Consider the following 20,378-nt stretch of genomic DNA (forward strand, 5'->3'; position numbering starts at 1 on the left):
CCACCCCTTTTCAGCGGATGAGACGGGGCACGTTCGGTGAGTTCCTCCCCTCCTGCAAACAGTGGCTGGCAAAGAGCTCAGCCAGCCCCTCCGCTAACCACTCTCTCTTCCGCTGCCTGCTGAAAGCACTGGGCAGAGCAAAGTGAGCGTCACCACCCTGCACCTCCTTTATTACAATGTTGTTGAGAAAGAAGTGCCTGAGACACCTGATCTGTCGATGAATCCATTTTTAAATTATGCCATGACATATTAGTGTCACTCTTTTCCCACAACAATGTCAAATACAATACAAAATTCTGGATTTTCTACAGTGAGCGAAATCAGCAAAGTCAAAAGAAAGACGATGCTGGCAGGGCTGTTACTGCTCCATTCTGTGAGACAGAACCAGGGTAAGGCGCTTTGGCAATGAGCACCGAGTTCAAGTGACAAGCTTTGCCACAACAATGCACTCTCCACACGTCAGAGTACGCACAGGTTCTCTGCAGATGCACGGAAAACTGAGACTCCCTGGTTGTTCTCTAAGCTGCTTTGAAACTACAACAATTCGTTTAATCCAGCAGAGATCCTGGTACTATTCTTTTCTTAAGTACAGTACATTTTGATAGTAACAGAGAAGCACACGACACAACACAGATTTGTTCAAGCTCACCATGGTTCTGATGGGCTACACGCACCAAGAGGCAATTCAAAAAGAGCACACAATTCATCAGGACAACAAAACTGACTCAAAGGAATTCTGGCTCCACTTTGTGAAGAAAGAAAGAGTTCACAAAGAAAAAGATCTTATTGCAAGTTGTACTGCTCAGCTTGGCCATGTCTAATACAGATCAGAAGTATCAGAAGCTGCCAAGGACAAAGAATTCCTGCTTTGTAAATATTTTAAGTATATCAAGCTTGCTTTAAAAAGAAAAGCCACTGCACCATATTCCAAATGGCCTTCGCTAACAGACTTGAAATCGTTAGATCAACACTGACAGAAAATACAGATTTCAGTAGCAGTTCTGGCACCTTGCAACTTAGAAAAATGTTGTGCACTTGAGGCTGAGGCAGCTGGTTTGCAGACCCCTTTCTCGCAGTGTCCTGGGGTCACCTGTGCTTCCTTCACAGCAGCGCGACGCTGGGCTCAGCAGGTGCCCTCCTCAGAAGGCGCAAACTGGCAGCTGTCGTGAGAAAGAGTGTCAATGCTCTGCCCCTCTGCCTGGGGGTGGATGGACACCTGCACAGCTATCTCCTGACCCTGCTCATTCACGGACCCATCGTCCGAATCCCCCGCTGGCGAGTCGCTGCGCTTGATCTCTGGGTTGACGGGGTAGATCGCGGCTTGGGCACCGCGGGCTTGGCTCTGTTTTTCCTCCTCACCAACTTCATCCGGATCATCCACTCGCACAGCCTCAAAGATCTCCTCCATGAACGCCCTGCAGTTCAGGATCAGAGGGGGAAGGGGAATGCTTCTGGCAAGCTCTTCGATGTACCGAGCAAACTCCATGGTCTTAAACTGAGTGACTTTGGCCAACTCAAGCGTTTTGGCAGATGTAATGATAGGGATACGCTTGGCTATCTCAAAAGCCTTCTGAAGCTTCTCAGCCCCTTCCGTCCTGAAGAACTCATTGATAGCCTTCTCTGTTTTGCGGAGGTGACTGCTCATCATGCACAGACGAGTGATGTTTAAAATGAGGGTGATGGCGAAGGCAACGAGGCACACAATCATGTAGTAGATACTCATGTCTCCTGAGGTGAAGATAACCCTCAGGGTGACTGTGTAATACAAGGTGTCGTTACGATTCACACCTGCACACGTGTATCGCCCCCGGTCAGCAAACCTGACCTTGGTGATGTTAAGGGAATGATCAGCAATCCTCCACCGGCCACCTGGAGATTCAAAAGAAAGAAACTGAGCTAATGAAACAAAAACCACTAGGTGAACTGGACATGTGCTATCTGCTCCATCAACAGGACAGAGCTTGGAAGAAGCAGTTCACTTCTAGCACAATACAAACAGAACAGCAAGGATTGCAATTTCCTTTTCATGCTTGTAGTACAGAGAGCCACAACCCAGTTACCAATCCTACTGCTTGATGGTAAATCATTCTGCATGCTTGTTACTCTGGTTTTTCTCCCTTCTCTCATCTGCACTTCCTTGTGTGCTTTTGGACTGGTAGCTCTTTCTGACAAGGAATCTAATTCTTAACTGGTGCTTCCCAACCACTGTGTAACACTATGTTGAAAGATTCTCCCCTATAAAGTCTAATTTTCTGTAAGTTTGGAGTCAAAAGTCAAGTGGCCCACGAAAAAGATCAGAGTCTGTAAATGGCTCCGCTGGCAAAAGAGTCCAGGATTTTCTTGAGACACAGTTTTCTGCTGAGCATGCAGCGCTGATCTACAAACCCCATGTAAAAAGAAAGCAGTAAGAGAAGCTAGCCTTATACAGTATTTCCTATGTGCTTATAACTTAGGGGAAAACTGTTTTCATAACTCAATTCTTCTAATTACTCTACTTTGAACTAATCTCCAGATGGCATTACAACTACAAAGAGGTTACTGAATACTTAAGGCAGAAAGATGGCCTCCAAGATCTATCAATTAGCTCGAGGACCTTCATTAATACTAATAGAGTAGAGAAAACCACATGCCTCTCTAAAAGACATTATTTTCTGAAAATTGAAAACTACAGTGATGGAACTGTAACAGCCAATGGCTAGGAAATTATACTCTCCCTCTGTACAAAAGGGTTAAATAGCATGTATTTAATTGTCAGCCACTAAAATTCCATTAGTTTCCACAGTTTCACTGGTGCATAAACCAGAAAACAAATGTAATAAGTCACCCCACGCTCTAAAAAATCCTGTAACAAAACTAAAGCACTGACTGCCAGCTGGAAAAGGTCACAAGTTGTGGAGAACTGTGTTTAATTTATGTGTTTACAAAAATATAATAGAAACCAGAGCAATAATAAATAAAAACATCAGTTAGCATCTGGTAGGATTCAGATTCATTTCTTCTGTTTCGAATACCGTGATGCCTCTTAGAATCATGAATGTATTGGGTTGGAAGGGACCTCTAACGGTCATCTAGTCCGACCCCCCGGTCTCTTGACGAAATGATTCTGTGGGGCACCACAGGATGGATGGGCTGGGACAGAACTCGGGTATAACTCACACGCCACATGCCAGAGGGCAAAGGGCTTGGTCTTGCTCTCTCCTTAACTCCCAACTGTAAAAACAGCAAGACAGGAAGAGAAAATAATAAAGTCCCAGAGGTTTTCAGATACTGTATAAAAGGAGAATAGTGAAGGACAGAAAACAGCAGGAAAGCTCACCTTCATCTCTCTGTTCAAGCAGGTGTCCTCTGGAATTATACCAAAGAACATATTCATACTGGCTGATGTTCAGTTTACATTCAATTAAAATACTGGTCCCCTCTTTGGCTATGATATCGTGGTGTGCTGGGGAACTTCCTAAAGCCTGAGACACTGTATGAAGTGATGCATTGAAAGACCCAGAAGCACCTGTCCTGTTAAAAGCTACATTTTCCAGTGTAAATCCAATTGAAAAATCAGCACTAACAGTCAAAATTAGCAGGCAATAGCTGAGCTTCATGGAAAGCTAGAGAAAAGTCTTTTTTCATTTAATTTGAAGAAAGGAGGTCATATGATATTAAGCTGTCTGTATTGCTCTGAGATAGGAGAGGAGGTTCTTGATTTGTTCAGGGACAGCAAATGTCTTGGATGCGAGTGCACTTTCAAGACCATCAATATTAGAAGTGGAAACTGGAAATCCAACTGAAAAAAAAAAAAACAGAATCACATTTATTAATGATAGCAAGCTTACGGCGTATTCAAATTTCATTTCCAGTAAACAGATTTTGATTAGCATAATATAAACTGTCAGCTGAGAGGTTCCAAATCAGAGCTTTGCTCAGAACGCAGCAATGAAACAAGGGTAAGGAGGCATTAGCACAACCTTCAGTCCTCTAGATGTTCATCTTCCCATCCAAACAAATAATCTCATGAACAATAATCATGAAGGGGAAAAAGGGTTTAAAAAAAGAACAAATCGTTCAGACTACTCGAAATGCAGAACTGTCTTCAGGGTCAGAAAGGGGATTCTGCATTTGTTAACAAAGAAAAAGTGCCTCCTTAACAGAGGAAGAAAGGCAAGACAGAGGATATAATTTCTGCCTCCCTCCCCACCAATATCAAAGTGGTTTTAAGCCCTGGTTTTCTAAAGCCAGTCTTTCATTTAGCATCTAGAGGAAAATCAAAGCACACACACATCTGATTTTTAGCATTTATACATCTACTTACTTGATTTTAGAGGCACAATCGGTATTAGATGTCTAAATACTACACAACATGCTTGTAAGCTCTTGTATTGAGAAAACTCTCTTGGCAATTATCTACAGTCACAGGGAGCAAGTCCCTTTCTGAATATGAGGACGCTGATGTCTGAATATGCCTCCTTTTTTGCAATCCCTCTTGCTGCTGCTGCACTTTCTAACTCTTGCTTGTTTTACAATTAGCTCCTGATGAAAATCTTTTCCTTTATGCTGCTACATCTCAGCAGTCATATCTCGTTTATCGCCTTTTCTACCCAAATGCTGCCCCATATTTCACAGCAATTTGAAAAATTGTTTTGTGTAAGGGCAGAATTCACACTCTTCAAATTAATGTGCCCAAAAGGTATTTTAAGACATTAGGATACAGCCTTTAATTTTATGTTCTCTGCACACAAAGATTTTCCTTTTTTAAAAGCCAGAATGAAACCAGCTTGTAACAAAATGAGATGACACCGATAAGAGAAAATCTGTACTCAATTTCCTGGAAGCCTGATTCAAGAAAATTTCTAATCCAATACGTATTCCCTGAAGTTATGATTCCATCTAGACCGCTCCAGAGCCCTGAAAAACAATTTACAAAGTACAGAAGCTACAAGCCAAAACGTTATCTTTAAGAACATCTCACTTCCTCCCGCCGTGTGACTTCAATTTATCATCTTTGCTTCTACCAAAACCAAATGCCAGTATTTCATAAATATCGCAATACAAAGGAATGCATTTTCTCAATAAATAATACAGACACTTCTCATCCCTCCAGTATCACTAGTTAACACTGCCTAAAGCAGACGGAAATCCTACCCCTTGTGAAAAATAACGCAATATAAACAAACACGGGTGATTTGCACTAACTGTCTTTTCACTAGAGAACTATTAAGCATATTCAAGAACGGGAAAATTTGCTGGTTACACACTACACAAGACTAGGATTTTTTTTCAGTTAATTTGTCAAAGGTCAAACCAGATTCCAGACTTCTGATGTTGAAACATGTTCTCTGACCCCTTTCTGTGCGGCTATTGCCAAAACCAGTTTAACAAAGAAGGCAAAGAACACAGCTGGGTCCAACTCTCCTTCAATCTGGACTAACCAACTCACCCACTGAATCCGGCAAGAGAAACTGGAAAACCTGCTCTCCACTTCTCTGTAAACAGCAATCCCTTCATCTGCTCTTTTTTTTTTTTTTTATTTGCCCCACTCTGTTTTCCATCCCTTCCATCCGTTCACATGAGACCAGCACTGAGAACTCTATTATACCACTGTGCTGAAGAAGCTACTTTCCCACAGCAAAACGGTTAAAAACAGTATCAAGGCCTCTTTTGTTCCTGTTTTCCACCAGTGACACTTTAGGGAAGGTGTGACCAAGCCCTGCTGCCTCTGGAGAGGAGCATCCCAGCCACATCAACTGCACAGGTCTGAAAAAACCCCAATGCTAAGGTTGCTGCTGATCAATGATTATTGTTCTGTCTGAAGGAGTAGTTTTAACCTTCCCTTTTTAGACCCCTGGTATTTTCAGAGTGTTTGAGAGCCTGCAGAAGGTACCTGACAACCGACCCGCTTGTTTCGGTAACCGTGTGCAGGTTTCTCAGAGGCAGGCTGCGGATTGTCAGCAGTTTGGGGGCCACTGACATTTGGATCGCCCAAGTCGCCACCTGAGAGCCCATCACAGCTCACGCTGGCTAGCAAGGCGCTGTGGCCGCAGAACTTCAGCCCACATCACTCCAGCGCCCAGCTGCCTCCAGTTAAAAATGCCACTGCACTTAACGGCCTTTGCGTGCATCAGGACTTGGCTTCACAGGGTCTGGTGGAGCTACAACTGATGACAGCTCTGCAGCGAACACAAACCCTCATCTTTGGCATTGGATCCAACGCACGGAATAATTTACAGTATTCTAAAACAATAACCTCCCAACTAACGTTTTAGATTTACTAGAGAATAATTGCAGTACCTCCTGTACTTTGTCTGTGCTATTGTCATTTTAAATGATTAAATTTAAATTGTTAGATTTCCGAGTGTCTGTGATACTCCTCCTAAAATGACATCAGGAACCTCAGTCAATTATTTAACACAAGAAATACTCAGCAACATTTTCCCTCATAAGAATAAGGTAATTATCTTCAGTAATTGCATATGCTCTCCACTATATTTGCACTGAGCTTGCATAATGTATAAAACATTGGTGATGGGTCATTGAATTTCACTATTAAACTCTTCGAGGTCTGATTTATCAGAAATTGTTTGTCACATTTCGCTTTTGGAAAAGCCATTATGGCTAAGGAGACAATGATCTCTCACTGCCGAGCGCTAGGAAAATAAAATGATTTGCAAACTCCTTATTCTTCAACCATCACATTTATGCAAAACATCTGCCAGAGCTGATAAAGGATCCAAAAAGGATAAAGCATGAACAGCGCCAACATCACAATTCCTCGGGAAAGCATGAAGCCCAAGCAAGAAGAAATGTGCAGAGTAGAAAATGGCTATTTCACAACTGAACCTGAAGTTGAGCTCAACTTATTTAACCTTTATTAAACCATAAGTTGTAACAACAAATAGCAGTGGAAATATAAAAATCCGTGATGCGTACGCTTCTATGAGTCACTTTTGGCTCTTATCCTGAAAAACTGTGTCTGTGTCTAACTTAGAGTGCAATAACTCGTCCCACCGAGGTCCATGCAAGTACTGATAGTACTTAAAATTACACACATAAGGCACTGCAAAATCAGGGCCCAAGAGGTTGGAAGTTATATGGCTTTACATTCACTGCTTGTAACATCATCTCATACCTGGAGAAAAGCAAAGCAATAAACCAAGACACCCCTGACAGATCACAGACTGCTCTGACTGACTGCCGCTTCTGGCGCACGAGGCGGGGCCGTATTTTGGCACTGACAAGGAGGTAACTGGTACCAACGTGCACCCAATGGACCCCAACGGATGGCTCTTGCACAAAGCACCCCCTCCTACTCGCAGGGTGGCGGCCCGTGGAAATAAGGCTGCTGGGAGCACCCCGTGAGGCCCTCCGACCCCCCTTCAAACCTGAGCGGGGCACACGGCAGAGCCTTAAGTCATCCGCTCCCGGTAAGCTCATGAGAACAGATGGCGGGGCCTTGCCGAGAGCCGTTACCGGTGTTACCAGTGTTCCCAGCGCAGGAGGGGCCGCAGGGAGGGCTCACCCTCTGCCAGCGAAGGCTCCGCGGGCGAGCAGCTGCACCCACAGCCCAGAAGCCCACGGAAGGAGCCAACCTGCAGGAGGCCGAAGCAGACCTCACCCACGCGTGGCTGCCGTGGGTGTTTTACGGCGTATGCGGCCCCTGGGCCGCCTGACCCACGTCACGGGGGACGTCACGGGGCACCCGGGGACGGCTGCACACAAACCCCGGCTGTTTCCCCGCTGTCAGCTAGAGCCAACGAGGCACAACCCAACAGCCCTGTCCCCAGCAGCCCTGTCCCCAGCAGCCCCTGCTCACTCGCGGACAAACCCCGCTCAAGCCGGGCTGCTCGGGGCAGCGGGGAACGCGACGCAGACCCACGCTCCCCACACTGCGGCCGAGGGAAGCCGGAGCCGCGCCGGCCTGACGTCACGCGGCCTGACGTCACACGGGTCTGACGTCACGCCAGCAGACCGCCCCCCTCCCCCTCCTCCTGGCAGCATTTCCATGCCAAAACAGCGAGGCGAAGACACGGGCCCCCGACTTCTCCCGCGGAGGGCCTGTGCGTCGTCTTGCGCCGTTTCCCCCGATTCCGACGTCGCCAGGCAAAACCTGGCGTCGCCGTGACGCAGATACGCCGCGGTACGCCACTCTCACCGGCAGGAGGGTGACCCGCGCCCCGGCCCGCCGCGCACCTCCGCCGCCGCCGGCCCCGCCGCCCGGACGTGCTTCCCAGCGCGCCCTTCCGGGCTGGGCCGCACTTCCGGGGTCAGCCGGCGGGTGCCGCTCTGCGCCCCACCTCGATGGTAACGGTCAGCCCGCTGGGGGGAGCGCGGAGCTGGCGGGGCGGCCCTGCCCGGCGGGTGAGGCGGGGGCGGCACCGGCACCGGCACCGAGACGGAGACCGGCACCGGGACTGGGCCTGAGACTGGGACTGGGCTGGGGCGGCGGAGCGGGCCTTCAGAGGGCTGGGGGCACGAGGGGCTTGAAGGGGCCTTCTGTGGGACGGGGAGTCCCGGGGGGGGGGGGGCGCTTTGGGGGTCCCCTGTGGGGCAGGCGGTACCTGGGGGAGTTGTGGGCACCTGCGGGTCCCCTTATGGAGCAGGAGTCCCATGGGGGGGCTTTAAGGAACTTGGGGATCCCCTGATGGGACAGGAGTCCAATGCGGGATGAGGGGGGCTTTAGGGAACCTGGGGGTCCTATATGGGTCGGGCAGCCCCGTATAGGGGTTATGGGACCCTGAGGGTCTTCCGGGGAAGAGGAAGCACAGGGAAGACCCCCTCCAGGGGTGGGGAGCGCAGGGGGTGCCCCAGGTGCCCGTGGGAGCTGGCCGGGCCCGGGAGGTGCTGGAGTTGGTGCGGGGTCATGGGGAAATGGGGTGGGGGTCCCCAGCCCGTCACTCGGAGCTGCCCTTTCCGTAGTGCTGTCCTCCTCCTTCACTTAAAGCCAAGGAAATCCCGTGGCCGGGGGTAACTGCCCTGACTGCACCAGTGCCGCTGCTCCGGGGACACAGCTTCAGGCTGGCAGCGATGCTGGGGGGCTGTGGGGTGCTCGACGTGGCCCTGCCTGGCCCTGCCTGATGCTGCTGCCTTCAAGTTACTTCAAGAGCTGGTGAAATGCTGCCAGCAAAGCCAGGAGGAGAGAGAAACCTCCGCCCCATGAGCAGGCCGCAGCATGGCAGCCCTGTTGGTGGGCACTGTCAACCCTGATGTGCGATGCTGGGGCGGGTTGCTGTGGCAGCTGGGGCACATTTCAAATTCTGGGTGGTTTTAATGCCCTGGCGAAGTTCAGTCCTAAATACAGAAGCAAACTAGTTGCTGCCTCCCTACCTGCCTGGCTTTCTGATAGCTGTCTCCACTTGTATCTGACACCCTTCAAAGCAGCTGGCCCAAGCAATATGTTTTCACTTTTTTTTTGGCAAAGCAAGTCGTGGATTTAATTATCTGAGGACATTTTGTACCTTTCATTTGCTTTTCAGAGTTAGCAACCTGTTTCTTTCCTGTGGAGTGGGTGTGTCGCTTAGATAAAGCTATGTGTTTCTGTGGGACTTTAAACTTCCAAGTGTGACAGTTGCTCCAGTCAGACGTAATTTGGTGTACACGCTCCCTTAAAAACATAATCTGTTTGTGCGCGTATGTGTGACAACATGAAGGGATTTCTGTCATAGTTGTGTTTAATATTTTAAATACAAATGTGATGCTTTTGAACTAATGTCAAAGTGTACAAAGGAGTGATTATTTTATCTGCTTTGCTTTCTATGGATGTTTGTAGTCATGTCTGAGAAAGACAGCGGTGAAAATCTGAAAGAAGAAACCTCTTACAAAGGTGAAAACGAACAGAAAGTAGAGGAACTTGGCCGTGCTGAGAGCAATGAAGAGAGAGAGGAAGAGCTTGAGCCTGTGCCTATGACTCGGAAAAGACCTGAACCCAAACCCCCAAGTCAGCCTGCTGCCACAGGAAAGCCTGCAGCTGAAACCCTCAAGGTATGTTCCTGTGCTTGCTCTGAATTACAGGACTTCACATTTCATGGCTTTATGCACAGAAGAATTTTGATCATAAGCCTCGCTGCTTTTGTGAAAATTGACATTGCTGTTTTTCTGTCAACAAAAAGCTGTGCAAAAGCTACGCATCACAGACTGCTTGCATTCCTCTCCTCACCATAGTACCTACATAGCTCTCTTCTGCTTTTCCTCGTTAAAGGTCTCAGATTCTCCTGCTGCAGTTCAGACAGGATGGGGGTACTGGGGAAGCTGGGGGAAATCTCTTCTGTCAACTGCGTCTGCTACTGTAGCTACTGTAGGTAAGGCTGTTTCTGGTATCTGATAAATATTTTGACTACATGTCTCAAGCTAGTGCTTTTGAGCTTGTTTCTAGAGAGGGAGATTGCTGTTACAGCAGCAGTTACTGGGAAAATGTCAAGAGAGTTGTTCAAGTAATGGGGGAAGTTTGTACCAAAAGGTACAGTGAGATTAAGGAGATATGCCCAGACAAAATGACTTTCAAGTTTTTAAGGTGTTTGCATAATTTTCAGCTGGTATTTTAAACTGGTCTTCAGCTGGTATTTACAACTTGATTTAAAAGCCGAGATGAAACCCGAGTTCATTGCATTGGTAAGCAAACTGGAGAGGAGTAGGTTTTAGTGCTGAGTAAACTGTCTTGAACAGGAAGAATCCGGAATAGGAAAACCCAATATGGAGCCCTAATCCTGTTTCTGTTCTGATTTCTGTTGTATTTCATGGTTAAAGCAATACTGCTGTCTTCTCTAGGTCAAGGTATTTCAAATGTCATAGAAAAAGCAGAAACAACCCTTGGGATCCCCAGTCCTAGTGAAATCTCTTCAGAGACTAGAGATGCTACAAGAGGTCAGTTTTTACTTCATAAGAGCAACACTGAAATGTTTCTCATAATATAATCAGCCCCAAAATAACATCACCTTACTCTGCATCTTGCATATTGAGGTAGATATCTCTGTGCTAAAATAATACTCTATTGCTTACCTGTTAGCTCTGAAAAGTAGATAGGAAAATAATCCCAATTGTAGCCCTGCTCCTGGCTGACACTTGGTGTTTGTTGATTATTCTCCGCGCTGCAGCTGACAGGATCTTTTAGGGGGGCAGTGAGGAATTTAATTTTCTGCCTTCTAATGCAGGAAGTGAGAATCCTGGTGCTAGCAGCACAGATGCAGCTGATGATGGCAGTTCCTTTCCTATTGCTGGGGCTCTTGGAGTTTTATCAACCATCTCTACTGCTGTCCAAAGCACAGTGAGTGAGTTGGGAATGCAGGAGAAAATGGGTTTAAGAGAGCATTGGGGTTTTTGCCTTTCATCTGAAACATTGTAGGAGGAAGCTTAATTTTTACTTTTGTGGGACATACGGTGAGAAACTGTTTCAGCCTTCATGCAACCTTTATCTCGTGCCTTGCTTCTAACTGGTACTTGATGCGTAAGTTCTCTTCAATTTTGATAGTTCTGTATTAAATGTTGATGCGTGTGTAACAAAAAAACCTAACGGTGGACGGTGTGGTGCGTGCATTCCTGTGCATGTCACCTCTGTAATCTGTTATCTCTGCTCCCTTCCTTCAGAGTAGTCAGATAAATGCAGGGTCAGCCTCGCTCCTGGAATATTTCCACTGAGTTCTACAGTACTGTCTAGAGATGACATCCATTCTCCTCTTCAAAAACTTCTGTGAAACTAGCTCAAATTGCTTGGAAATCAGCTTGCTCCTGTGACCATGAGAAAGGCACTTCAAAGGAACCCATTACCCTTAGAAACTGTGCTTTTGTGATCTGCTGTCTTGTCAATTTGCCCATGAATCTGAAAGAGCCGCAGATGGAAAGCTTGCTTCTGCTTTTAAGGCTTGAGCAAGACTTAGCAATGAAAACCCACAGGTCCCGTTTTCTGATTGGAAGCGTGAGAACTAAATACATTAATACTTTAATGTGCTGAGAGCCAGCCTGTTCACAAAATAAAAATGTATTTCCCATCAGATTGCTGCAGCTAAGTGCTATATTAAACTGTTGGCTGGTAGCGTACTGTGGCTCTTTCCATGTCCTTCTGCTCTTTTTGTGTCAATTAGGGTTGAATTTTAGGGTGACAAGGACCAATTTGGCATGTATGTGAGTGTCTGGCATAACACTGCTGATATAAATCCCCCAATTCAGTTTCTTGAGTTGTATAGTCTTCTGTGAGTCTTACATGCTGTCTGTATCGAAATCTGATTTCTAGGGAAAAAGTGTTGTTACTGGGGGGCTGGATGCCTTGGAATTCATTGGGAAAAAGACAATGGATGTAATAGCCGAGGGAGATCCTGGATTCAAAAAAACAAAGGGCCTAATGAACAGAAACTCTACGTTATCTCAGGTATGGCAGTTCCCTATCAGCCCCTCATTGGTTTCTCTTATTTCTTCTCCCTTCTTTTTGCTTTTCTCTCATTAAGTGACCATTTTTACTATTGAACCAAAAACCTTCTCCTCCTGTGTTCTGTATCTTCTGGCGCTGACCCGAGTCCTCTGCTTTTCTTTCTCAGGTCTTACGAGAGGCAAAGGAGAAAGAAGAGCAGCAGACTGCTACTGAGGTTACCATGGCTACGGAGAAGAAAGCCCATTATGGGTTACTGTTTGATGAGTTCCAGGGTCTTTCGCATCTGGAGGCCTTAGAGATGCTTTCCAGAGAGAGTGAATCGAAGGTAACAGCCTTGAGCAATTTGCCTTCTATTTTGAGTTCAGCTGAGCAGGGAAAAAAGACTAGAAATATATGTATATACATGTAAAATCAGGTGCTCAGAACTTGCTATGAAGTGATTGATTACACAGCTTCACTTTGGAAGCTGCGTTATGATCTGGTGTTTACCTTGGGAGCATTATGTCCTGTCATCAGCCCCTAAAGCCATTCTCTTTACCCAACTAGCCTCAGTTCCTGCATGCCTTCAACAACTTTTCACAAGCCACTCTCTCCTCATACCCACTTGTTTGCTGCCTTGGCCTGGAGAAGAGGAGAGTATTGTAAGCACAGCAGAGATTGTCCTCTCTGTCTTGGGGCAGGGAGGAAGGCAGATCAGCATGCAATTTCAGAAGTCATTCGCCTTTTTTTATGACAGAAATTTGAGTAGCTCCTTAAGAATCCATTGTTACCTAATGGGGCTTCACAGATAGGTCTTTTCCCCTTTCCTCCTTCCTGTAGGAAAATACCACTTGCTCATTACCATCAGTATGTGATGTTTTTACATGCAATATAAACCAGTGCTGCATCTTCCACCCTGCTTCTTTTTCTTTTTGGATTTGTGATTCTCTCTTTGGCTGTGCTGCCCCTAACCAGGTGAAATTGGTTCTAAATGCCCTCTCTGGAGAAGAGTTGGGCACACTGAAGGAGGAAATGGAACAACTCAGGGAAGCATTTTCTTTACCTGAATTCTTTGAAGAAGAAGAGGAAGAAAAGAAGGGTAAGAGAGCCCCAGGTTCTGGGAGAAGCTGGTTTTCCATGAGATTCTCAGTGTAGAACCAACCAGCCCTGATTGCTAGCAGTGGGCATGATGCCAAACTTATGTTATTCTTTAGCTGGATGCTTAATCCTAGAGCTGTCTGTGGCCAGGAGCATGACAGGTAGCAATACCCTTTATCTTTGGAAAGCTGCTGTGCATTAATTCTGTAGCAGGAACGATTTCTTACCAGAGCAGTATTAATGTTGCTTTACTCCTGGGCAGTTCATACAACTGACCTTGAGCCAAGATGCATATTCAAAGAGATGCTGGGTTTTCCTGACCATGAGGGAAAAACTGTGAATAGAATCGTCCAACCTGTGGGAAAGCAAAGAGCCTTTTTATTTAGTTTTTAAATGAGAGTTAGCCACACAGACCAAAAGACTCAGAGGTGCCTCCATACACAAAAGCCATCTGATTCTTGAGGATTATGCAGATTTAAATGTAAATTTCTTGCTTTGCTTTTACCTAAATGGCTCATCAGGGAGGGCTTACACACCTGCACTTGCTATCATTTAACATTTAATGTCTCTTTTATATTTGCACATGACGGATCTCACAGCCTTCCCCCCACTGTTAACATCTGCCCTGGCGTATATAATAGGAGAACCATAGGCTTTAAGTGACATTTCGGGCTTTCCAAGGTGATACACAACTTAGGGCGTTGTAAAATGCTGCCTGTAAAAAAAAAAAAAAAAAATCTATCTCTCTCTATATATATATATTTACCTTAGCTGCAAAAGCTGACTTGGGAAAACAAAAGCTAACCTTCTGGCAGTGGTGTCTCCACCTTTTCAGAACTTGCCTTATAAATTGTATTTTAAAAGACCAGGTTTGATGCATTCTTGCCTGAGGTGATTATTCAAAGAGAAATAAAGGAAACAGTTGGCAGACTTGTGCAGAACTAGTTGTGCATTGAAGTGCAGCTTATTCCTCTGTCTGCCCTTTGTGTGGTTTCTTTAACCTTTCCTGTCCTTCAGGAGATGAGGAGTTCACAAAAGAAGTTACAGAGTTGTTTTCAGAATTGCATATCTCCTCAAAGCCGGACAAACTGATCATGGTGAGTTATTCCCCATCTTCTGCTCCTCAGTCCTGTTTTGCTTCTGGAAATATCAAATGCATGAAAACAAGCTGTGTTTTAGATCCTTTGACAATGGTTGGCAAAAGAGGTGGGCCTTTTTCTTTGACTTTATGGGCAAAATCATGTTCTGTAATGTCTTTGGCTCCGAATCAGTAGACACCAGTGTGTCTTTGCCCTGTCACTGGCCAGTAAATAAGTGGTTGCAAAGATGACCGGGAGCAGTAAGCCTTCAGCCGCCACCTTGAAATCAACCTACAGTCATGAACTGAAGCCCTCCCCTTGGTACAGAGCAGCTCGCTTTACTATGTTCAGAAGTTGATATGAGGAAGAATCACCTTTCTTGCCTTGATTTCACTACCCTTCAGATCCACCAAGTGGCAGCAGCATTCTGCAGACGTGGTTTTAAAGCACCTCTGTCAGTTATGATCTTGCTGGTAAACTCCAGCACCCGGTGCTAGAGAAATGACTGCCCTCAGCCACATCAGTGCAGCCAACCCTCTACAAAGTCCTGAAGGCACTAGGATCACTTGTCCTGGTTCTTCTCACTAGCTCAGGAGTCGTAGCTGTTTCCTTCCTCTAGAGAGATCCAGTACTCCATGTTTTGTGGTGGGTGGGGGGATGTCATTCCAGTCTTTAAATGCTGTGGCACATCTTCATACAGGTGAGGACATCTGCTCATGAATGGATAGTACGATTCAACAATAGTCTTCTTAAAGAAGAAAAAGAGAATGAAGAAAACCAAGAAGAATCCAGAGATGGTGACCATGATGCTAAAAAGTCAGTAGAGGTAACTGAGTAATGAAGGAAGAGAATATCTGACCGCGGAGGGTTTACCTGGCTGCTGAGTTACAGTTACGATTCCCAGAGTTTATGGGGTTTTATTTCTGTGCAGATTCTGAGGTCTGAAAAGGCAGTCTAGTGAGATAGTACCTTGTGTGATTCGCTGGTTTTAAATAACAAAAGCTGCTAGTTTTTTATGGCCTGGGGAACCTTTTTAACTCTTGCAGGATATTCATGCGTTTGCCATAAGAAGCCTGGCTGAGCTGACAGCATGCTCCATTGAAATGTTTCACAAAACTGCAGCTTTGTTTCTACATGGTCAGAAACAAGAGGTGACAGCCACAGACAGAGCCAAGTCCCTTTCGCAGTAAGTTCATCTCCTAGTACATGTGTAGTATAGAAGTACTTCCATACCACTTAAACCGAATTCTGCATGTGTGTTCAGAGTTGCAATGGGTGACATCGCTACCTTCCAGCAGAATTCAGCTGTCTCTTTCTTTTTCCAGCTTAAACACATTTCTTGATAAGAAAGAGGAAACCCTACTTGAAAGCTTTTATATAGCCAAGAAGAATGTTTGCCCTAAGTTTATGTTGGTTGGTAGACAGACATTTAAAATATTGACAAGGCAGTTGTATGAAAGTGATTCTTAATTACCTCTTTGTTAATTATTTAGTATGTTAGGTACATGGTATTGTAAAGTTACTGCAACTAATTAATAGACTGGTCTTACCAATAATGCATAACATGAGATTTTTCTTTTACGTCGGGAGATACTTGGCAAGTGTATGAAATATGCAGTACTTTCTGATTCAGAAAATGACACTTGTCAGTAAAAAAAGCAAGTTAGTACCGTTCCTTCTTGAAGGGATGGGTCTGTCCTCTAAATGCTGTTTCAGTTCTACTGCTTTAATTATTTATTTTTCCAGCTTTTCCCCTCCCTAATTTATTTGGGGAACTTCTGGATCTTCATACACTGTTTATGTGCTCTGTATCAGTTTTAGTTTAATTTAGCCTTATGTGCGTGGGAACGAGGTATTTGTGTTTTAGAGGAATGCTAAAAGAAAGTTATTCTTGTAGACTGTATTTACTACCTGGTTTTCCCACTTTTCTTCCCCAGAATGACCATCGTGCTGTGTAAAGAACTGTCAGTTTTCTCTAAAGAGTTTACTACGTGCTTAACGACTGCAGGGGTAAGAGTTACACCACAGCTCTTAAGAATGAGGCGTGGTTAGTTGATTACAGCCTTGGGATCTGCACCATGAAGTGCTTTTTGTGTTTGCACGGTTATACATGCATTTTTTTTCCCTGTGAACTGATCTGCCAGGTCAGTGTTCCCCAAATTCTGGCAGCTGAATGCGTGCTGAGCTTTTGAATGCCTCCTGCTGCGTTCAGCCTGGCGCAGCGTGCGGGTGGGAATTGGTGCTGACAGGACTGAGGAGGCAGAAGAAGAAAAAGATTTGTGATCCCGTTGTGGATTTTCCAAAACACTCAGGTGTTACGGAAGATAATGTCATTGTCTCTGAATTCTCCAGTTGTCCACAATTCACTTCAAGATGTAATGTGTGTATTCATGTATGACTTGTGTTGGGCATATGCAGGGTACTTTGTTCTTATTTGCATGCTACAGGGCAGGTCCTCTGCGGCTTGTGACTTGGCTTCCTGTAGCCGAGGGAGCAACAGTGATGTTGAACTGACTGAGGATTTAGCTTTATCTCGCTTGAAGGAATGTGATCAAATTTTCAATCAGGATAATATATGTCTGATCTCTGCAGGTCAAAGAGAAAGCGGACGTGCTTAATCCCTTAATCACTGGAGTGTTTTTGGAGGTCAGTTATGCTAAAGTTAAAACTTTAAGCTAATACTTAAAAAATAGATACGCTGGGTTTTTTCCATTTCAGTATCCTTATGCATGCCAAGTTCTCTAACCTGTGGTCTGAGATTCTGATTACCTACCTAATAACTTAAAAGTTTTAATAAATGTCTGTAGGTTTGCACAAGAGATGAGTTAATTAGTGAAGAGTGAGCTTTATGTGCTCTCAGCTGACAGTTGTGATGGGTCAGAAGACACATATTAAATTCAACAGTCTGGATTTCTCAAATTTAAGTGTCCAAAGTCAAACCTTAGACAAGCTCAGACATTAGTGTGCAAGAGTCCCAACGCTTCCTGGCTGTGAAGCTGGTTCTCAGTGCTTGTAAGCTTCCACGGTGTGGTAGGAAATGGGTGTTTCCTGTTAGCATGTTCTTCCTTCCTGCCACAGCATGCTTATGTTCACTTTGGAATAAATTCTTCTCATCTGCTATTGAAAACAGTATCCTACATTTGGATTGCACCTGCTCTTGTTTGGCAGTTTTTAAGCCAGTTCCTTTTTTGCCTAGTGGCATAAGCCCCTCCAAAACTCAATATTAAATGGATTTTTAGAACAAAGCCTTAAAAATCCAACAAGCACTAGGCTTCCGTTTCTGATGTGCATTAATCAATGCTGTTTGGAATGAGTAGGTAGTTAGTGAAGCTGATTCGTAGCATAATTACTCACGTGTGTGTTTTGATTTTTGTTTTCGTAGGCTTCAAACAGTGCTTCATATATCCAAGATGCCTTCCAGCTCTTGCTGCCTGTGCTGCAGATCTCTCTTATTGAGGCTAGAACGGAACTATCACAGTAATAAAAATCCTTCTAATTAAGAACTCTTTGACCTTCCCACTTCGTAGTTTCCATGCTGGAGAATGATGTAATGGCTCTTATTAAAGGGAAAAAGATTAACTCTGATCGCTGCTGCTGCAAGAACGGTGATTAAATGCAGTCTGGCAATGACAGCTCTTACAGCACATGGAGAGATGTGATTAGCATAGTCCAGGCTGGTGGACAACGTGACAGACTTAACGTGCAGATTGCTCGTCTGTTTTCATGGACTGGCCGTACCTTTGCACTGAAATCCCTCTGCTGTGTGTGTTAACGAGCTCTTTGTCTTCACAGTCCAGAGAGCTTCTCCAAGGCTGGAGAAAAGAGTAGCAGCTGGCTAGTTAAAGAGTTAGATAAAATTACGGTGTGATTTTTAAGTCAGAGAGACATAATTAGGTTCCTGATAGCTCTGTGTGGGTGTTGAAGTGAATATTGGATAGGAGGTGCAAGAAAAGGCAAATATTTATGATTATGAACCTGGCAGTTCCTAGGCTGGAAAGACTAGAGCAGAGAGGATTCCTTATCAAGCCGTTGTTGCTGAAGAGAGGCCCCGGCTTCCTGAAGGTGTCTGTTAATGACTCAGGGATGTGGGACTGGGAATCTCACTAGGGTGCTGTTTCTCATTCTCTTGCAGAGTGCTTGCTTCAGCACAAGCTGGGAAAATGCTGATCTGGCCCTAAGAATGTGGGTACTTTGCTTTAGAGCAATAAATGAGAACTGGCTAAAAGGGATTGCTTCGTGTTTGGGCAATTTAATGAGAGAATTCAGCAGGAAGGTTCCCCTTTTTCAATGCAGCTTGACATGTCAGCTACAGACTGTTCATAAACTCAAATACTGCTTTTCTCCTGTTTCTGTGTAAAAACACTACAATGGAATGCTCCTTCTTCTTGGAAGGGGGAGGAAGCAATTTGTTTCTGTTAGCGGGAGTCCTGATTTGTCTCAGAAGCTGCTCCACATATGGTGTCTGTTTCTTTGTGCTGTGGAAGTTCCCTGCTTTGTTGCTTTTTGCGGTTTCTATCTTCTGAGCCTGCCCCTGGGGAGGGAGAAGCCTCTGTTGGAATCACAAGAGCAGAAATGCCCAGCTAAAATGGAACTTCAACAAGTCCAGAATAGCTAACCAGAGGTGACTGAGTGTCACACCTGCCTCTGTACTTGCTCATTGGTAATAATGATGCTCAAATCCCGTTTCGAAAATCCTCTGGGTTTTAGCAGGTCTTGCACATTTCTGCTGTACTGAAGGCTTAGCATTCCTCTGCTCTATTTGTGCAGTAGAGAAGTGTTTTTATTATTAAAATACCTTTTGGCTAATGCTCCTCTGATTTTATATATGTGGAAAAAGCCTTGCCTTAGTCGTGGTTAGACTGATCAGATCTCTAAAGGGAGAGCATTTTTTTCATCTTAAAGAAAACTAGACTTGAAAGGAGTGTGTCTGGGGTACAAAAATCTGCACTGTAATAAACTCTGTATTTTTTTCTTTATTTGGCTGATAGCATTATTAAAGAAAGGATTTCTTTTGGCAACTGTTTCAGTTAAAAGCTATCACAACAGCAATGGGCATGAACGAAATGAGAAGGAAGAACTGTGGGGTTTTTTGTCCTCAGCCCTGACTGTGGTTTGTGGGGCAGGGCTGGGTGCTGCTCTGGGGCCAGGACAACTGGGGCTTTTCTCAGGGCAGGGTACCACCTCATAGGAAAGAGGGTTCTGAACCCAGGCTGAGGCGTGAGAGCTCCCACAGCTGAGCTCCCAGTTCCTGCATCAGTGCAAAATGGCAGCTTTGCTCCTGCCGCAAAGCCAAAATTTACAGAAATGACAGAAGAGAAGGAATAAAGATAATGGGGTTTTATGAAGCAGCAGCTGCTTTTCTTGCAGATAAATTCTACTGACCTACAGTGCTTTAGTGTAGAGTAGTTTAATAATTAAAGGAAACGAGGTAATTTTTTTTTCTATTTGAAGATGCAGACAGTAATTCTTTCAGTCATATGCCCACCTGGGTTTTGTTTTAGCAGCCAATAATCAAACGTGCACCAGCTTCGCTTGTGTGCCAGTGCAAGGACTGCAATAGATAGCCAACAAAAACAGTTCCACAGTTGCTGAAATCTTCCTACCCAAAGGATTAATCAGAATTCAGCATCCCACTGTCCGGAGGTCTTACTGCTTGCCCTTGCCTTGCGCATGAACCTAATGAGAGCTGGCAGGAATTTGAGCACTCCCGGTAGTGTTTGGGGAGGTGAGAGATGGCTGAGAATAGTTAAGAGTTAGCTAAGATGCTGGCAGTGACTTGGAGGCGGAAAACAAGCCTTCCACAATTATTTTCTTTCCTTGGGAGAGATTCTGTAACTTGCAGCTGTAAAAGCTGCTTCCTGCCAGCTGCTGTGGAAAGG

General features: G+C 45.1%; 2 protein-coding genes across 2 annotated transcripts; one reads left to right on the forward strand and one right to left on the reverse strand.

Annotated features, from left to right (window-relative positions):
* Positions 1–210: 210 nt before the first annotated feature.
* MFAP3 (microfibril associated protein 3) lies at positions 211–8,167 on the reverse strand. Its single transcript, XM_086471036.1, has 3 exons — positions 8,141–8,167; positions 3,317–3,778; positions 211–1,869 (listed from the first exon to the last, which is right to left on the reverse strand). Exons 2-3 carry the CDS (start codon positions 3,594–3,596, stop codon positions 1,124–1,126), a joined length of 1,026 nt encoding a protein of 341 aa, XP_086327162.1. The 5' UTR covers positions 3,597–3,778; positions 8,141–8,167; the 3' UTR covers positions 211–1,123.
* Positions 8,168–8,882: 715 nt separating this feature from the next.
* FAM114A2 (family with sequence similarity 114 member A2) lies at positions 8,883–19,473 on the forward strand. Its single transcript, XM_009959112.2, has 14 exons — positions 8,883–9,172; positions 9,755–9,966; positions 10,184–10,283; positions 10,750–10,845; positions 11,133–11,245; positions 12,209–12,343; positions 12,510–12,668; positions 13,298–13,421; positions 14,438–14,517; positions 15,200–15,325; positions 15,546–15,685; positions 16,437–16,509; positions 17,092–17,145; positions 17,882–19,473. Exons 1-14 carry the CDS (start codon positions 9,100–9,102, stop codon positions 17,978–17,980), a joined length of 1,584 nt encoding a protein of 527 aa, XP_009957414.2. The 5' UTR covers positions 8,883–9,099; the 3' UTR covers positions 17,981–19,473.
* The last annotated feature ends 905 nt before the right edge of the window (positions 19,474–20,378 follow it).

Source organism: Leptosomus discolor, chromosome 10 (assembly GCF_034619465.1).
Source record: "Leptosomus discolor isolate bLepDis1 chromosome 10, bLepDis1.hap2, whole genome shotgun sequence".
NCBI classification, from domain to species: domain Eukaryota; kingdom Metazoa; phylum Chordata; class Aves; order Leptosomiformes; family Leptosomidae; genus Leptosomus; species Leptosomus discolor.

Bases quoted from the DNA above. Each gene is read 5' to 3' on its own strand.
- MFAP3 (XM_086471036.1), bottom strand. From the start codon at position 3,596: ATGAAGCTCAGCTATTGCCTGCTAATTTTGACTGTTAGTGCTGATTTT. The intron at 1,870-3,316 runs GTGAGCTTTCCT...TTGAATCTCCAG, and splicing joins GCTTGAACAGAGAGATGAAG to GTGGCCGGTGGAGGATTGCT.
- FAM114A2 (XM_009959112.2), top strand. From the start codon at position 9,100: ATGCTGCCAGCAAAGCCAGGAGGAGAGAGAAACCTCCGCCCCATGAGC. The intron at 10,846-11,132 runs GTCAGTTTTTAC...CTTCTAATGCAG, and splicing joins GACTAGAGATGCTACAAGAG to GAAGTGAGAATCCTGGTGCT. The intron at 17,146-17,881 runs GTCAGTTATGCT...TTGTTTTCGTAG, and splicing joins TCACTGGAGTGTTTTTGGAG to GCTTCAAACAGTGCTTCATA.